Source organism: Sinohyriopsis cumingii, chromosome 7 (assembly GCF_028554795.1).
Source record: "Sinohyriopsis cumingii isolate HCF-2022 chromosome 7, ASM2855479v2, whole genome shotgun sequence".
Classification (NCBI taxonomy): domain Eukaryota; kingdom Metazoa; phylum Mollusca; class Bivalvia; order Unionida; family Unionidae; genus Sinohyriopsis; species Sinohyriopsis cumingii.
The window spans coordinates 137136749-137157436 of NC_142967.1; the positions used below are offsets into that span (position 1 = coordinate 137136749).

At 34.9% G+C, this 20688-nt stretch overlaps 1 protein-coding gene across 2 annotated transcripts in view; it reads left to right on the forward strand.

Annotated features, from left to right (window-relative positions):
- Nucleotides 1-228: 228 nt before the first annotated feature.
- The window catches only part of LOC149796219 (uncharacterized), a 100034-nt gene continuing 79574 nt past the window's right edge, over nt 229-20688 (forward strand). For both annotated transcript variants that reach the window (XM_089966174.1, XM_089966175.1), the window contains exons 1-2: nt 229-953; nt 18746-18837. In XM_089966174.1, the coding sequence (XP_089822300.1) occupies nt 809-953; nt 18746-18837 (237 nt within the window). In that variant the 5' untranslated portion in view covers nt 229-808. The remainder of the gene's footprint in view (nt 954-18745; nt 18838-20688) is intronic.

Here is a 20688-nt window from a genome sequence, read left to right on the forward strand (position 1 = left end):
TCAAATTAAGGACAGTCTTACCTGCATAAACTCCTTAATTAAATCTACCTATGATATACCTGTGAATTGAGCAGGTAACCAATGTATCAAGGCAAACCATGCAGGTAAAATCTACACCGCTCTACTTGCAAATCCCAATCAATTAAAACGCTACAGATTACTTGTATTCAATAGTTTTTAAATTCAAGTCTTTTACGTAGTTCATGAACGATTGCCAACGTTGGCGGTGATATTATGGGCCCATTTGACAAGAGATAATTCTTTATACGTGCATTATAGTTAAGACTCAAGACGGCTTAGTAACGAAGCTATTGGAAACCTGTATAGGTTCCATGCGGTTTGAGAAACATTAGACACTGGGACAAAGGCTATCAGTGCCAATACTGATTCCAATACTGATTCCAATCAATAGTATGTTGTTTCAATAGCCACACAGGACTTTGTTTGGAAGATTCGCCGATAATACGCCTTTACATTCTCAGTATCAATTGCCCAGTGCTCTACCAGTTTCGGAGATCGGATATAACGAGAGGGAGCTGTATCCGAATTACTCGGGTACCCTACCGCTGCCTCGAAGAGTCAATACAGTATCCTAGGGGTGGAGACCATCTTCATCAGCAAAGTGATTGGATTTCATTTTGCAGATTTTATCGAAAAGAAAAGCTATTTTTCTTATTCTAAACTTTAACCAAACTGTCGTCGGATTTCTGATACTTGTAAATATTAGGTGATAAAACATCTCATGGAAGTGTTAACCTCTCTGGAGAAAAATAGATCATAAAATAGTTTCGAAATACCGTCTACGTCAATGAAGATGAGCGGAGTAGCTTTGCCACCAATTAAAGGCGCCCTGCCCCTGGTGCATCATTCCCTATCCACGGGTTTGGATTCCCGACCTGACAGCCGTAGCAGCTCCAGTACGGGATTCACAATAGGCCATAATTCTTACTACGGTAAGTACTTACGTGGTAAAATATCTATTTAACTTTTCACTCTTAACCCCTCGCCTTTTAAAGAATGACTGGATAAACACTCGTCCATTTAAAAGGTATCACTATTGTATATCATGAACCGAAATGGCGTCTTAATTATCACGATATGATCGAGAGGGTTTTATTGCTTTTGATAAACAGCTCGCGATGATCAATAGTCAATCGTCTCCTTTAACAGTAATACAAATTTTCACTATTGACACTGTGAAGTGCTATATTAAATCAAATTCTGTAGATAATATATATTCTGATGAAAACCTCATAACGGATTGAAATATTATCCGGTAAAACCTGAAAAGTTAGCGTGTATACATTACATGTTTCAGTTCTGAAGCAGTCGTTTTGTTCAGTAAATGTGGGAAGGTTTTCACAGCCGGCAAAAAATATATGAATTCAATACGATTTAATAGAGATGAAAAATAAATAAAAATCATATTAGTCACGGCAAAATGCATGTATAACGCTTTCTATATATATGATTTTGCTGAATCCTAAACTAGTACTAGTTTTACCCATTCAGCAATACAAACCTTTTACGTATATTTGTATTTGACTTTTTTTTATTACTTTTCTTGGAGAAAAAAAACGGTGATTTTATGCACAAATGACTTTTAGGACCTTATTTTAGCAGTATAGTATTGACTGCATTATATACTTTAATATTGTTATAAAGATAATGTCAAAAGTCGTTTCTTCAATAATTTCTACACGTTTAAGGAGATTAACAAAGTATAGTGATTAGTCGTGCGTTTCGCTAGACATTCATTCACTGCATCGAACCAAGCTATTATAAGGTGGACAACAATCAACAGCTCTTGACGTCACAATGAAAAGTCTCTCTCTCTCTCTCTCTCTCTCTCTCTCTCTCTCTATATATATATATATATATATATATATATATATATATATATATATATATATATATATATATATATATATATATATATATATATATATATATATATATATATATATATATATATATATATATATATATATATATATGTGTGTGTGTGTGTGTGTGTGTGTGTGTGTGTGTGTGTGTGTGTGCGTGCGTGCGTGCGTGCGTGCGTGTATGTATGTATGTATGTATGTAAAGGGAGTACGCATTGATAGAACTAAGAGGGGATAACATTCAACAGGTCTTGACGTCACCACGGAAAACCAAATAATGTGTGTGTGTGTGTGTGTGAGAGAGAGAGAGAGAGAGAGAGAGAGAGAGAGTGCGTGCGTGCGTGTATGTATGTATGTATGTTTAACGAAATCATACCATCTAGTTTGCCATGTGCTTATTAATTAAAATAAAATCAATTTGGGATCTAACCCATAAGTTTACTTGCTCGCGATAATGGAAGAGAGTATTGAACATGAATACGGACTCGTTTCATAAGGTAGATGCCTTGAAATTTTTTGAGTTTAACTGTATTAATTTGAAAGTCCCATCGAGTGACGAAATCATTAGCTATCCCCGCTCCCAGCAACACCCCTCCCCCCCAAGAAGAACCATCTTATTATTTTTCTTTGTTATGAGTGTGTATTTAAAACCTATATGTTTTTATGTGTGGAGAACATCTATATGTGGTATGCGTGAGACACAACATCTATATGTGGTATGCGTGAGACACATCTATATGTGGTATGCGTGAGACACATCTATATGTGGTATGCGTGAGACACATCTATATGTGGTATGCGTGAGACACATATATATGTGGTATGCGTGAGGCACATGTCTGTGTGATATGCGTGAGGCACATGTCTGTGTGATATGCGTGAGGCACATGTATGTGTGATATGCGTGAGGCACATGTATGTGTGGTATGCATGAGGCACATGTCTGTGTGATATGCGTGAGGCACATGTCTGTGTGATATGCGTGAGGCACATGTATGTGTGATATGCGTGAGGCACATGAATGTGTGGTATGCATGAGACACATCTATATGTGGTATGCGTGAGACACAACATCTATATGTGGTATACGTGAGACACATCTATATGTGGTAAGCGTGAGGCACATCTATATGTGGTATGCGTGAGGCACATGTATGTGTGATATGCGTGAGGCACATGTATGTGTGGTATGCGTGAGGCACATGTCTGTGTGATATGCGTGAGGCACATGTCTGTGTGATATGCGTGAGGCACATGTATGTGTGATATGCTTGAGGCACATGAATGTGTGGTATGCATGAGACACATCTATATGTGGTATGCGTGAGACACAACATCTATATGTGGTATACGTGAGACACATCTATATGTGGTATGCGTGAGACACATCTATATGTGGTATGCGTGAGTCACATCTATATGTGGTATGCGTGAGGCACATCTATATGTGGTATGCGTGAGACACATATATATGTGGTATGCGTGAGACACATATATATGTGATATGCGTGAGGCACATGTCTGTGTGATATGCGTGAGGCACATGTGTGTGTGTGGCATGTGTGAGGAACATGTATATGTGGTATGCGTGAGGCACATGTATGTGTGGTACATGGACTATGTTTGGAATGAAGAAATACGAGTAATTGTGGATGTCGATCGCAGAGAGAGAGAGAGAGAGAGAGAGAGAGAGAGAGAGAGGTAAATTTATGGTCATGAAATGGTGATAACAAATCAACAAAAATATTTATTTAAAGAAAAACAAATAAGTAATTTTGTTCATTGTTTATTTGTTTATTACTATTTGAACAAGTCAGTCTTTACAAAGACCTGTTAGTGAAGACAAGCTCACATTTGCAAATCTAATTAACAATATTATTATTCTCGTCTGGCAATGTGTCATATGTTAAGCATCGTGAATTCATGCCAAAATTGCGACTAATAAATCTTGATAGTTTCTTCAACACATAATGTTTACCATATGCCAAGAAGACTCCTTTTGGCAAATAATGGGTAATGGAATCGTGTTACCGTACTAATGGTGGTTTGTTACAAACTTGTAAAATAATCATTAACGTGCCAAAATTTTCAATGTCGCGAGTTAAGACGTATAACTAGGGTGGACAGCCTTAACGTTTACATTAATAATAAACGTATAACTAGGTAAGACGTATAACTAGGGTGGACAGCCTTAACGTTTACATTAATAATCAGATATTATTCAAACGATGTTCATCCCACAAACCATCAAGTTAAGTTTCACAAACAGTAATTATTAAAGTTTTCTCACATCTTTACAAACTCTTTATTCGCGAAATTTTAAACGTTGAAATAATATTTTGCTGCAGATTTTATAATTAAAATAATTGCTTTTTGATCGAGATCGGTTTTCGAAAAATGTAATAACTATGCATGACAGAAGCAAGAAGCAAGACTGCTGATGTATGCAGCTAACGTTTAAACATTTGTAGGAGGTTGCTATGGTAGGGTTCGAAAAGAAGGAATAATAATAATAATAATAGTGGACTACATGATATTGACTCCAACTTTCTGTTTGTTTTAACTGCGACTTACATTATTCCAAGCAACACAATTTATTGGCCATCTGATTTTAAGTGTAGGAAAATATGAGCCTTATTGGCTGTTTGTAATCTTTATGTACGTTTTTTCTCCAAGATTGAATACTGACCCAAGACTCTAAGTTCGATATCTCTCATTTCACACAAAATAAGAAATACACAGCAAGTTATGAAGAAATCCTTCTCTTTCAAAATTTAATTTGCATCATACTGATATGCACGACCGACTATTGAAGTTTACTTGTACCATCGCACTATTCGTTCAATGTGTTTTTCTCAATAAATTACATCCCGGATTAATGTTATTGATGTCACAAGTAGGTGATACTGTTGATCGCCACAACGCATCTAGACGAAGAATAAATAGATTTCTGTTGAGTGTTGACATATTGTTGGGAAGAAATCATATATAATCCACGACGCTTTAGTTTATATGAGGGATAAATTGCAAGAACAGCGATCGTTTCCTGGTTTGTGGCCATTTTTATTTACTTTGGGCCCAAGTTATCACAACTTGTTTAGATATCTGTTTAGCAAGAAATCTCTGAATACACTGTGGTTTACATTTTTCTGCTACGGTGTTTAAGTGTCATATACTAATAAGCACGAAATGGTACGTAAGAGAAAGACGCGAGAGAGGGGATTTTTAATATAATAAAATATCGGGAAGATGAATAAATGACGGAATTGTTGTTTTCACATACCTACATAATCGGGGGGTGGGGGGTGCTAGTTGAAGCCTTCCACTCTGTCACGTCGGCCGAACTCAGACACCTGGATTGCACGTGCTGCTTGGTACATGCATGTTTTCGAGTTAAAACACTCGTTTTTCTGTAGGAATTATACATAACACCTAAGCAAGCACAAACACACACACGCACACATATGCATACTGGTTCGCAATGTGATAAATACAAGAACCCGCTCGTCTGTTAATCTTGCACAAGTTTGTTTTGTTATATCTCTTGTTGGAAATTGCCCATAATGATTCTGATATATAGGAATCTAGACTTTTTCGTAGATTTTGTGTTAAATATTTGTTTCGTATATGGAAGTTCTTCTTTTCCCGACTAAAAGGTTGTTTACTGTTTTGCTCAAAACGTGGAGATACCATGTATGTATGTATGTATGTATGTATGTATGTATGTATGTTTGTATGTATGTATGTATGTATGTATGTATGTATGTATGTATGTATGTATGTAAACTGGTAACTTCAATGCGTATTCCCAGTCACTACGCATGTATTTAAATAAGAGAATCTACTCATAGAAACTGATTTGTATGCAATGCGTTTTAAATGGAGATTATAAATTGGGATATGTGTATCTTAAGCGTGGATTGACTAGCCATTATTTCAACTACCGTTGTGTGTCCTTGGACAAGGTGCTTTACTCCATTTGCCTCAGTACTAAGTAAGCTACTGGTGTACAGCACCAAAACAAACCAAACACATTTTAATACGTCATGAAATTGTACCATAGAATATATTAATGTAAACTCATTTCTCTGCGTTAAATGTTTAAATAGAAATTATAACGGGAGGTGGGTGGAAGTGTGGGTGTGTAAACTTTCACATCCAAAAATGACTTTTTCTTTTTTGTGGTTTAAACCCAAATTTTATTTTATGTTAATATTATGTCCGACGGTTAAAGAATTTTTTTTATTATTGTTTATTGCAATTAAAATAGTTCCAATATAAATATATAAATGCAATTCCGAGTCTAAATAAAACATGCTCATGTAGGTATCTAACTTGCGTGTAACTTACCTGCACGTAACCTATTTAAATGTCGGAAACATGGTCTTTTATTTGTGTTGCTATATAGGTCACACGTGGGCGAGCTAAATGCAAAAGAGTGTTCTTGTCAAATTGATATACTTGATTTACCACAATGTTGATGGTTCAAAGTATAGTTTTCTGCTTGTTTAGGATATATAAGTACTATAATCTTTGATTTATTGTTTTAAAGTTTAATAACGCAACAGTATGTAAAGATATATTTTGTTTACATTTTATTTTTGTTTGTAATTTTTGTCTGTATGTTGTCCGCATTGTAAAAGGGATCCGCCGATCTCGAAAGTTTTTGTCATGTTTTTTTTCTTCAGACTTTGTGTACCGTACATTGTCGTGTTTTGGTTCCTCTGTATCCATTCTTTAAAAAAAAAAGATCTCTCAAAGATCCAAGCAAATTTATAGGTTGGATAAACGTGAGCAGCAAGATACAGGAATCTTGTGTGGAACATAAATTTGGGAGAGAACAACTTGTACACGTAATAATGATTTTGTTGTACGGTGCACATTAAACAATCTTGATAACGTAATAATAATAATAATACGTATTTTCTCATGTAACATAGGCCACCGGCACAAATTACATACATGTATGAATAAAACATGTTACAACCACAAAACAAAACAATTATAGAACTATCACACTGACTCTCTACTTTTTTTAAATATAGATTTTGCGAGATAAAGAGTAAAATTATGTAGGATATTAATATTATTATTAATTATCTGCCTAAAGTTATAAAATTATAAATTCATTACAGTGAAGGGAAATAGAATTTCTCAAATTATTATAATTAGGACAGTAAAGTAAAACTTATCATCCGTATCTGCATAAAAAGGAGTCAGACTAATGTATGAGAAAGCAAGCTATTGTCACTGTAGTCCAGTACATTTTCATAATTAACCGAAGGAAAACAAAACCTACCTATTTGACTTATCAGTGACTTGTCAATGTGCTTAGGGTAAATATAATATCTACAGTGGAACATCAGCTACCAAAAACCATTTTGTTCTTCACTAAAAATATGATTTCCTTTGTTCCGGTTAGCTAGTCTTTTATTTAAAATTGAAGCACATGTTTTGCTAACGACTGGTATAAGCAAATTCCGTGTATAATTTTCAGGCATATGCATGTTACACTATTTGTGAACTTTGGAAAGTATCTGAGATCAAATTATTTATTGAAAATAGACATTAAAATAGGTACCGTGATATTTCCAGTTGCCTTTAAAAATCGCTCAAAAGGTCATCAATACCATCCGATTTTCTCGACAATTAACCTTTTTATACATAGTTGCACTTCTTCTTCAGTTATTTTACCGTAATGGTGAACATTAGTTGCTTCGTTTAATCTGAAGGTTTGGTGTATCCCATTAATGTACATTAAATAATTCTGAACAGTACCGGTACAACAACAACAGCAATACAACCAATAATAATAATAATAATAATAATAATAATTTGCTTGGTTATCGTTTTGCTTTCTTTAACCTTAAATTAAGTCCAAGCTTATGGTTTTCCATAAAGATAACGTGATTTTATGCTAATCACTCCACCTTTTGTTATGTTGAACACATTTTTTCTATTCTGACTCCTAGACAAAATATACATGTAGTTTGTGTAGTTTTGGTATCGAATATAGATTTCCCATCTCACTGAAACATGTGAACAACTCAGGTTTTATGCCTGCACCTGTGCTGCATCCTTTTTGATCGCTTGCTTGTTTGTTTGCTTTTTTGCACGTTGTTTCATCCCCTGACGAATACCTTTATAGACTCAATATGTTTTGATAATATGTTGTAACTGCACCGATGTGTGGACTTACGCGCACACACACGCACACGCACGCGCGCACACAAATTTTCCGTCACTAAGAAATGCACGCACGTTCCCGAGTAATATTGTTATTGTTTAATATGAACAGTATGTTTTATTTTTCAGGACAAAATAATTCATTTGTTTTCATTTTTATCGAACAGCAGAATTTGTTTCAAATTACTTTTAAATATTTTAAATACAGTTATATTGATGAATATTTATTTAATCACGTTTGTTACGTGTCACGTGTACCAACGTGGTGGGTGAATGGGCTTTTATGAACGATATTTCAACCAAATCCACCGTTTGGAAAGCTTTTGGGTTGGAAAAAACCCCACTCCAACAAAAAATATAATTTTTTAGTTATTTACTAGCTTATGTTCAGAAATATCACTGTATACCGTCGAACATATCGTGGTATGTTCAGAAATATCGCGGTATGCCGTCGAACATACCGCGGTATGTTCAGAAATATCGCGGTATGCCTTATTTCGTATTGCAGTATGTTCAGAAATACCACGGTTCGGTCATACTGATGGAGAGCACATAAGAAAAACAAAAAGAGAACCATTGCATAAAAAGTAACCAAATAAACTAGATATGAAACAGAAATCACTTTGTTATCTTGTAGCAACGAATTTGTGAATCCATAAAGTTAGAACCTCATCTACAAGACATAAATGGCAATTAAATACTTTTTAATAAATCTTGCCCTCACAATTGTTCACCCGTTCCTTTGATGATGTTAAATTTTATTGCACGTACTGGATATAATTGGTCTTATCAATGGATTTTCGATGTGTGTCAAGTAGAGCAGAGACAAGAAAAAAGAATAATAAATTTATTAGACATGTCGCGGGCTTTGCTTCAAGTGGCCTGTTTATTACACGAAGAGTTTTTCAACGTAAAATGGGCACCAGAGTTTTACAAACCTTTGATTTTATTGATTAATTGGACAAGTACACGAATTTGCTACAAGAGATTTGCACTTGAAGGAACAAAAACTTTATTTGTTATCACTATATCAACGATTAAAATCGTATATTCGGATATTTTCCATTAGATTAACATTGTTTGTAACCTAACAAGATCCTTGGAAAGAGTTCGTGCGGAAAATCCGGTAATCCATCAGATGTATTATCCATTTATCTAAATGAAGATTGGACTGAAGGCATCCCAATCAAATACAATTCCCAAAATTTAAAAAAACAAAAAACAAAATCGAAATCGTTTAGTCAACATGAGAACCGAAACAGCATTTTCCATAGATGCCAATTTTTTTTTGGAAATTTCCGATTTTGCCAGGTCCAAGCTTTACTAGTGATCCAAAAGTACTCTGGCTATTGATAAACAAAGGGAGTGTGTGGGTGAGGTGGAGTGCAGTGGAGTGGAGTGGGTGTGGGTGAAGAGCTATAAGGCTAATAAACAAGTAAGCAAGAGACAAGAAAGTATATGGTCAACGGCCGATCGAAATGATCTCGTTAATTTTTTGATACAACATGCATGAAAATTTGACGTACAAATATTAGTCTGTGCAAAACCAATCGCTCTCACTAGATAAAATGAAGTTAGTGCTTACTGGTCGATGCATGAATCAAGTGCATGAAAAAAAAAAGTGGCAAAGAAATTAAAATATCGCAATGAGGCAGAGACATGCGCCAAGAAGTTGTTCACAATGTATGGTTTTTAACATCAGCATATGATCTTGTATATGGTTCACTGATAAACCTAAGATATCTCTATTACAAAGAAAGGTCTCATAAACTGCACAGTAACCCCATCCTCTCTCTCATATATGTCAGTTTCTGGCCTTTCGTAATTTACTGGTCCCTTTTCTCGTGTCAAAGCTGTGCCTACACAACTCAATCGTGCTGACATCAGATGTTAATAATTAGAAGATGTCAGTTTGCCAGCCTATCAACTGTCATCGTTTGACTCGGTTGCACCCCATGCAGAGAGGTGGTCGTCTCCACTATAGGCAAATATACAATAATCCGGCCTTGTAAGAAACAGTCAACTTATCAAAGATGTAACTTTAATAATCTAACTCAGTTTTATTATCGCCGATTCAAATCCCAGCTAGAAGAATGTGTTGGAGTCTCCAATACTTCTACCTAGATAACCTTTCCCAATGTTGTTGTCATTTCAGAAACAAAGCACATTCAAAAAAGATCAGGGACGTTTCATATTAATATTTTTCTTTACATCTGATTACAGTTCAAATAATTTTTCAGACAAACACATTTCATATTTTCTTTGATAGTGATCTGCCGTTCAATAGGCACGCCTCTTTAAAAAAAAAAAAAAAAAAAAAAAAAAAACACACAACAACAACAGGAAAGTAATTATTAAATCGACAAAACGTTGTTCTAGTCTTATGCCTCCAGGGACTGCTTTACTGTCCTTCAAACTTAATTAATTCAAGAAGAAGGAAGACATTAAATGCAGAAAATGTTTTTGGTTCAGTCCAAGATCGAAACATACATACGTATGCAAGAAGAGGTCACTACATATATGGTACTATTTACATGTTGAATTTGTAAGATGGTCAACGATCTCAGAATTTAATTAGTGACACCTCCTGTGAAATAAAAGTTGAATACCGCATTAATCATTATCCCATGGTTGCTCATATTACAGAAGTATCATAGATTATAATGAACCATAAGCATTTGTTTAAGGATACATATATTACCGGTCTATTGTAACCAGTTTCTTTGTTAGTGGTGCTATTGTCAATGTTTTTGACTGAACTAAGTCAATCAATGGACTTTGTAAAATGCCTTATCCCGGTGTATCAAATAAAACATTGGCAAGAACTGTAAGCTGAAATTTCAGGTTGCAACTTTTAACAAAATGTCTTAACGTATGCACAGTTTACAATAACCTTTACAATAACCGAGACGATTACAAACTCGACCTTTACCCCATCAACCGGGGGCCCCGAGTGGCCGAGTGGTCTAAAGCGCTCTCCGTTACGGATCACTGCCATCTCACCTGTCTGCGTAGGTTCGAGTCTCGGATTCGGCCAATGTGGGTATGTGAGAAAGCTTGCCAGTAGCTTCTCGAGGGTCGATGGTTCTTTCCGGGGTATTCTCGGGTTCTTCCTCCACCATTAATACTGGCCGCCATGTATAGCCTATCGTGTGCTGAAAAATGGCGTTAATCCCTACAACAACAACCCCATCAACCCATTAGTTTTGCTAAACAGTTGACTGCTGTTATAACGTGCAAACAGAGCTTTACTCAACTTGTGATTGTTTCATTTGCTGTTTGTCATAAATTGCTTATTGTATCAGGAATCGGAATTTTACGTATACTTTTGTTGAATATATCTGACACTTTATGTAAAATATACATAGTATCGTCTTGATATTGTTTCCAACTGCTTCATATATGTATATTGTTGAAACAATTAGATCACGCAACCGGACGTACTTGGTGGACATGCGCATATGATGCTTTTCTAAAATCGACACTAACAAAGAAAGAGTACATTGGCTTAAAAACTTGAAATGGTGGTTCTTTATAACAAACTGTTACTAATCGAAGTTTCTCTTAATATACATGTTCAATTAAGGCAAATAATATAGCTTAAATAATTTTTGGGCATTATCAGTAGATCCAACTGGTGTGTAATGCTGTTTAATGTGTACTACAGCCAAGTCTCCTTAACTTTGGCTTTTTCCTTGAAAATGCCAAATTCTATGTGAAAGTCATATATGTTTTAAGAAAAGAATTAACATAACAATTCTATTAAACAGTTCTCTTAAGCAATGATGTATAAATATTTATTTAATTTGAGTAGGAAGTTCCTGCGTCATTGACAACAATGTGCATGTTCGTTTATAAGCTTACCAATATTTTGAACGGTTTACAGGCAATAAACATTGCAGCCTTACTAAAATGAGGTAATAAAACACCGGTGCATTCATACCCACCCTTCCAAACAGTATCCGCTCATGCAAAGAAGCCACATGGTCTCGGCCATCGAATTTTGATTTCTTTCTATATAAAAGGTAATTTCAACATCTCAAGCATATCCCCTCGGCGGAAAGAAAAGAAGTCAACATTATATAGTGGACAAATATGCTCATATTTTCTAATTTGACACAAGTCCGACCGTTCACTCAAAAAATCGCAATCCTAACATCTCAGGCTTTTCCCACCTATTGATGTGAACAATATGGTGCCTCACTCAATGACACAACGATGTTATTTTAGTGATATAACTTAAACCTTAATAGTTTCAATATGGCTATTTTGTTTTTTGTGGTTGCTATGAAACCATCAATACAGTTGTCAAAAACTGTGCACACTTAGCATTCTGTGGGTTATTTCGTGGTAGACACGTTGCATGTTTTTGATGCAGAATTTTACTTATTGTCACTTACAATTTATAGTAAGTATACTGGCCAGGAGACATTGGTTACATAGACCTTTGGTAATTAGGAAATCGTCACTTTATTTTGCAGATTATTGAATCTGTTTAATATTCATAGTACTAAGTTTGACCATTTAATCACTTGTAAACATATTGTTTCAGCATATGTGTTCCTAACCTAATTAATCTCTCTCTCTCTCTCTCTCTCTCTCTCTCTCTCTCTCTCTCTCTCTCTCTCGGGGCCCCGAGTGGCCGAGTGGTCTAAAGAGCTCTCCGTTATGAATCACTGCCGTCTCACCTCTGTCTGCGTGGGTTCGAGTCTCGGATTCAGCCAATGTAGGTATGTGAGAAAGCTTGCCAGTAGCTTCTCGTGGGTCGGTGGTTCTTTTCGGGGTTTTCCCGGGTTCTTCCTCCACCATTAATACTGGCCGCCATGTATAGCCTATCGTGTGCTGAAAAATGGCGTTAAACCCTAAAACAACAACAACAACTCTCTCTCTCTCTCTCTCTCACACACACACACACACATTGTTTAAGCGAAAGAACACAACAACAACCAAACAGTGAATAATTTCGAGAATTATCAATATATTCAATCGCAGATATCAGCTACCCGGAGACCTTCGTTAATATAATTTTCATATGACGTCTGCTGTTACATAATTACTTACGTTGAAAATTCCTGCCTGCCATTTTAAGAATTAATTTTATAACCAATCGGAGAACATGATTCCATGAAATAAAATTTCTGATTTTATGCACCCAAAGAATTCTGAGGAAAACAATTGCTTCATTTTCATTAGTAAATAACCGATAATATATTCGGCATATCTCTCTCATTGCGATACATAATAGATGACATTTCCTAACGATTGATTAATAATGATAAGGAAAGGTCGATGGACGCTACATTTTTATCAGAGAGGAAAGTCTAACAGAACTTAGACTATATTTAAAATAGATCGCCAATTTTCTCGAATATACATATTAAGTTGACTATTTGTGACCTTCTTGCGTGATATGAGAAAAATACATTGTTAAAGGGCGGGCGTTATAAAGATTCAACTCTCTGATTAGTTAATGTTTATTTATTAGGAAACAAAGAACATGTTGGTTGCGATAATTTACTGCTTTTTGAAAAGAGTGTAGTTATATTGATTTTACCACGAAAGATATAAACATCACGTCCCCAAAATAAATGCGTATCATATTTGCCGAATACTGCCCGAGTTGTTTACAAAAGTTAGTCGGTACATGTATCATATTCGACAATAGTGGTGTGATTTTTAATGCACTGGGTGTCCTATTTTGATAGCATATACGTTTGAACAACTGACAAAATTAAACTTTATTAAATAAATAAATAAATAAATAAAAATAATAATAACAAAATGATGATCTTGATGCGTTTCAAACTTTCAATTATGATCATAAAGACAAACACCAAACGACTATATCGGATAAATAATGATAAAAGGTCATCCAAGGTCATCGAAACAGCCCAGCAAAACAACAAGATAGTGTGGTTGCAAGTATTGCATACCAATACATTAGGCAGGAATTGTATTCATGTTTCTTTTCAAACTGCAGATGTTATTTGGTTCAAATCTATGCCGATTTTTTATATGTACGCAGAACTTACACGAAAGGAAATGAGACGAGAAAGAAAGCATAACGCACGGGAGTGGTTAGTATTTAGCTGTAAGGAGGAACTGTAGAGTATTATATTTTGCCCACTGAGAAAATATAGGTTATAGTTTTTATGGGGTAAAGAAAATGTAGGAATAATTATTGTACGCTTTATGCTACATTTTGTTTAGATCGTCTAGATTATCACGAGTACGACCTCGCAAAGAGATCATTCAAGAAACAAGAAATAGGGAAATCATATAACAATTTAGCGGTAACCAGCACTTTTATGTGCAAGTAAGCGAACTAAAATAAAGTTCAATTATATTTTAAAATAAAATTCGTTATTTTTTAGATTATAACATAACTTAATACGCTTCGTATTTGTTTAATTTACCTCGAAATATCCCCTCCCCCGATTGTCCTATTTTCTAGTTTATAGCGAAATCGTCCTTTGAGACTTCATATTCTCGAAATGTGCCAGAGGATTAACTGAGTGTGGATTTTCTATTCAATAACCTTGACAACTACACAGTCCTTTTCCTATTATGTATAGACTGCTCCCCAGGTTGTCGATTCTTTTGACAATGTTATCTTGCTGGTTCCGATGACTAGGGTATTTTCAGGTGACCAAAGTCTACTGCATAATAGTTATTGCTCTAATATGCCTGCTGTTTACACAAAGACCATGAATTATGTGGTCGTTACAATCGAATGCACCTGAATGACAAATCTATATTTTAATATAGATGTATCGGTTCAGTACGACACAGAATGCAAATTCTTATAATGCGACCAAACTGCAAACCGTTTGAGTACCATTCTCCAATCATATAAGCGTGTGTTCGCCAGACAAAAAGAAACAGTGATGCGGACAGTTTATGTTCGGATTTGTTTGCAGAAAGATATATATAAAAAATTTAAACAAAGGAAAATGAAATAACTGAATTATTTAACAGAACCATTCTCAAAGTTATGCTAAGACTATTTTCTGGTCTCATCTAGTCTTTTGAAATAGACCCAAAAGATAATATGGCAAGTTATGGGTTAATCTGTGCACAATAATCGGAGTTATTTCATTATTATGAGCATTATCGTCAAGTGTTTGTACAGACTTTAAAATCAGTTTCATGTCGAATAATGAGTGGGCGCTGTTTCCATTTCAAACGGTAATATGTCTCCTGCACACCTTGTGCAGGTTGTTTTCCTTACAAGCAAATCTTTCATTGCAGCCCAAAAGGTAGATACACCTGCAAAATGAAAGACACATATAAGAAACGTAAACAGATATATATATAGACTTTACATACATAATTTTAACACATGCGTAATTTCTGTGGCTGTGTTCTAGACTGATAAATCAGCCCTTCACCCGTGATGATGTTGATTTTCGGGTTAGGGGCTGATATCACCTATTCATTAAAAGCAGTAATTATCTGTAGCAATATTTGACGAAAGACATCGGTCTAAATTGTATACACTTACCGGTATTTCTCGTGGCTGTGAAGGTAACGTTGGCTGAAGGGTTCTTTTGGTGACATGTACATTATATTTCTGTAGCAAATCATATGTTGGCGACTTGTAAATCAACGTGGAATAGCAAAACTATCTGTCCTGTGGCCATTTTGAATTTCGCGCTAGATATGGCTGTTACGAATAACCCGTATGTGTCTAAAGTGTTCGCAGGACTGTTCCAGAATTATTTGAATGCAGCAAAATTGCACACACCTTAGTCGTAGTCAGTGCCCTAGTTTTACAGCATAACTGATTTTTCTAACTCGTACTCAAGGCTCTAGTTTTCAGCATAACTGAATTTTTTCTAACTCGTACTAAAGGCCCTAGTTTTTCAGCATAACTTTTCTTACTCGTATTCAGTGTCCTCTTTTATAATATAACTGAAGTTTTCTTACTCAAACTGAGATTTATTGCCTTGTTTACAACAATTATTCACATTCACATGCATCCTGATAATTAAACTATCATCCTAATTTTGAATTTTTCTTAAAAATGTCTTTTTTAACCTCTTTACGAAGTTGCATAGACTTAGGAAATCCAGCAGTACGTTAAAGAATAACAACATTCCCAAATGAGCGATTTAAAAACTATAGAAGTTTACTGGATACTTTCTCTAGGAAAAGTGTTAAATATTGACACAAGTATGAAAGCTACATAATATAAAATCAATATTTAAGAAAAACTTTAAAGAAATTTTATATTTTCACGCTATTCCAGCTATGCAAAACGTTTTGGCATATGACTGGGATATTCGAGTTTCAATATTTGATCTGTTCTGTGCACCCCCTATGTTGGCAGTTGAGTCGCGTTGAAGAAAAAAGCTCTGGTGCGGCTGACCTTCGTGGAAGCACGAAGATGAAATACAGTCAGTAAAACATGAGTGAGACCTGAACATCCATAACGCCAGAAATATTCTGGGAGACATATCTCCACTTAACACTGCCGCCAAATCATACGCGAAAGCAGCAAACAATTGAGAAAAACCTTTGACAAATTACCAGCATACAGCAAGAAACAAGCAGAAACTAAAGCAAAAGTGTGTCAAAGGGAACGCCGATATTACTTACACTAAACCAATTACTTCCGGACCACAAAAAGAACAGATAATTGCTGTCTCCAGTGAACATCCTCAGAAGAAAGCATTGTTCAGGCAAATGGTTCTTCATTTTATCTTAGGCGAACAAATTGTCTCTTCAGTGTACTAGCAAATTGTCTAAACCATCTAATCTCGTATATATGATATCGTCTTTAGGACCAAATAACAAATCTTGTTCGATCCGAAATCAAATTGCATTCCACAGATTATAGATTGATCCTCATATTAGATATCAAAAATCAATCTTGCCACTACAGAAAGCTGCTGTTTACAAAGTAACACCTTGTTTATTAAAACCGTTAAAACAATATTTGATCTTTGACATTACAAAAAGTCCTCAACTGATCATATCGCTTTCCATGTAGATAGTACGAAAATAATCGTAACCTTACGACAAAAAACGGACCCACTTACAGAATAAAGCCTCAAAGTTTCATTGCAAAAGTTAGTCATGCTCAAAATCTTTGAATAACATAGAAACCTATCCAAAATAAATTTCGTCCTCTTTTCTGTCTCTCTTTCCACACTAGTAGCCTTAAAAAGATCACAGCCACTTCTTTCCTAAGACTTACAGAAACATTATTTGCTCGTAAATTTGGGACAAAATTATTAGCTGTTGCCAAGTCGCATTGATTTTAATTTGGTGAAAGGGCAGACAAAGGAAGCAAACATTCCTGAATTAAGGAATCCACATAGTGACTTCAAATGTTATATCAAAAGGCATTTTATATATTCATGGCAAAATAATGTGCAATAAAAACGCTACAAACAAGCTTACACACACACACACACACACACACACACACAGAGCCTCATTGAAGAGTGGCATCACACATGTAGAACAAATCAGATAGATGAGAGATGAAGTGGCAATGTGCTGCTCGCGTATGGGGAACGTGCACCGAACGTACACATCCCGCCTTGAAAGGTCAACCTTGATCAGAGTACAAACCCTGCCAGTGTCCACTCACAGTGCAGTACAATATAGTCCAGTGTACCGCTTCTTGCTTTGTGAGACATTATTATTTTATAATGTTATTTTCTAATGAACCCAATTAAGAAGCATTCTTATGATGCTTGGCCGAATAAATCTTGGACTTCTTTTTAAAGGAATGTTGTTTATGTAACATGTTGTGACGTATATATATATTTTTCAGAGTTTAACAGTTTTACATTTAGTCTCTTATTTGTATAGCTTCATTTTTACTTTTTTGGGGAAGGATTTATCTTCTAAATTTTGCTGAAATATTTGCAATATTTATCTTTACGTTTTTGGATAGTATCTTCAAATCGATGTTATATAAATAATACCGACTTAAGTTCCTTGTTCATACAGTTCCGTTCCTACTGACTCTGCAGACAGTCTTCGATGACTGAATTGCATGTATAGGCTTTCATAAGTTTGGGGAATATATGTTTCAATACGATTAATTGATTGTTTATTTGTTTGTTGTGGGGTTTAACCCCATTTTCAGCACACGATAGGCTATGCATGGCGGCCAGTATTAATGGTGGAAGAAGAACCCAGGAAAACCTCAGGAAGAACCACCGACCCACGAGAAGCTAGTGGCAAGCTATCTCATATACCCACATTGGCCGCATCCTAGACTCGAACCCACACAGACAGAGGTGAACGATAATTGAAGGATGAAATTAAAGTATACCTTATGAGCAAAAATCAATGTACAGCCTGCAACCGTTTTTGAGGGCCATGTAGATCAGAATATGGTCTTAAAATTGTATGGATATAAATGGAAAGCTAGTACATGCGCCTATGCTGTAATTCCCACTATGTTTTTGGCATATGCATCAATGGTTTTCCTGTTTTTTCCCCAACATGTTTTCTTACGCAAAAATGCGTGTTGTCTTTAACAAAATGTACGCCAACGATATGTGTAGTCTTAAAAAAAACTCCCAATTGCAATCGTGACTTTGCAAAAGAGCATACTTGTATTTTCATTGCTGCAGTCTGTTAGAGTAGATTCCTATTTTTCTCGATCATCATAAACAAATACGTGACAAAACGTTTCTCCCCATTTTCAGATTACTGTGTTTTCCGGACGAACACGAATGTTAGCAGCGCCTCCCGGTCCTACAGGAGATTGCCCTCCCTGAGAAATGATGGTAAAAACAGAGTAAGTAAGATGTTCTTGGTTTAGAACAATATCTTAATATAGGTCATTGCTACCCATAATAAGCTGTTTGAAGATTGATTCAAAGTGATTTATGTTTAGATAAAAATCAATGTTTAAAACCAAAACGTATACGTCCCATTATAGTTTGATGTTGCTTTTCCATCATAAAAATATATGAAATAAAATTCGGTGAATAAAAAATATTTTTGAATAGTTGTGACTATTATTATAAAGTTACATTTTCTTACACAAATTGAGAAACGTCATGCAAAATAAGGATTGTATAATTCAAGATTTATCCAGTATTGTTGTTTTATTACAAACTTGAGATAACTTTCCAAAGAGAACCCCGATATCTAACTACAAAGATATAACAGCTGCTTCGCACGGGGTATTGGAGATGCAAAGCAGGTGGAAAGTTAAGTAATGAATTATATAATGTAGTTTAATATCTATTTCAACTGCGAGCACGTGCAAGAGTTGATGCATGATATATGTTACCACTTTTTTATTTCGATTCTCCTGTTCGTTCTTCTGTCAAAACTACTTTAGAGCATTTTCAATGCTCTGTGACATATTCAAGTAGATATAAAATATGAAACAGTGGATATAATGCTGTTATTTAAAATGAGGATACAGTACTGAGAAAGGCCTGGAAAAAATCGGAATAAGAAAAAAAGGTGCAGAAGACAACTAAATGAAACAAGTAAGACTTTTATGAATGCAAGGATTTAAGGTAAGTGAAGTGGTTGAGATCATATGCTTTTCATATTAAGAACCTATTGCTGTGTGAAAATTGAATGACAATACCGAAAACCTGGCTATCATCTGTATACACCACCGGATATGAGATTTTAGAGGAAAGAAACAAAACTATGAAATGACCTGAGTACTAACAATTTTAAACAAAATAGATTGCCTAGCAGTAGAGGGACAAGTGACGTAAATGCTGGATTCAGTTATAAGTTATCAGAACAGAAAAATAAACGTGTTGATGACTAAACATAGGACACACACACACACACACACACACACACACACACACACACACACACACATATATATATATATATATATATATATATATATATATATATATATATATATATATATATATATATATATATATATATATATATATATATATATATATATATATATATATATATATATATATATATATATATATATATATATTCGTATACTAGGGTCCAAAAAAAAACCAATTAAAATTCATGGAATTGTTAGTATTTTTAAAAAAATAAAATAATGCATATAAAATATATTACTGCCATTTATAGTTTTTTACAATCTATCAAGCTTTAACCTTTTAAAACACCGAAAAGAACTTCATTTAGTAAAAAAAAGCACAAGAAACAACCACTATGGCCTTCAAAGTGTTAATCAGGGATACAACATACCTTACTCTTTGAAATTTGGTGCACACTTTGACCTCGTTAAAATCGGTGGTATTTGTGTCTCAAACCTATCACTTTATGATAGCATAAAACCAAGCATCGGAAGTATGTATACCGGTGTTAAATCTCTTTGCTAATTCCCTATTCTCAAAAACAAATCCCAGTAACCCATAAAGATTGATCCCAGTGCTAGTTTATCACAGGAAAAGATTTCTGAAGCACACGATAAGTCCTAATAAAATGGCTAGAGAGGCAGATCGTTTCAAAATATGGACAAACTCTGATCTTAAAAGCAGTTCCTTGTCTCCGAGAGTCCCAAACTTTGATAATAAATTGATTCAAGAACACCAAATTCGAATCCTCTAAATCTGTTTGATTTGAAGAAGCCATTTACGAAACGTGTTGTCGAAAATATCGATTTTTTTATGTGGAA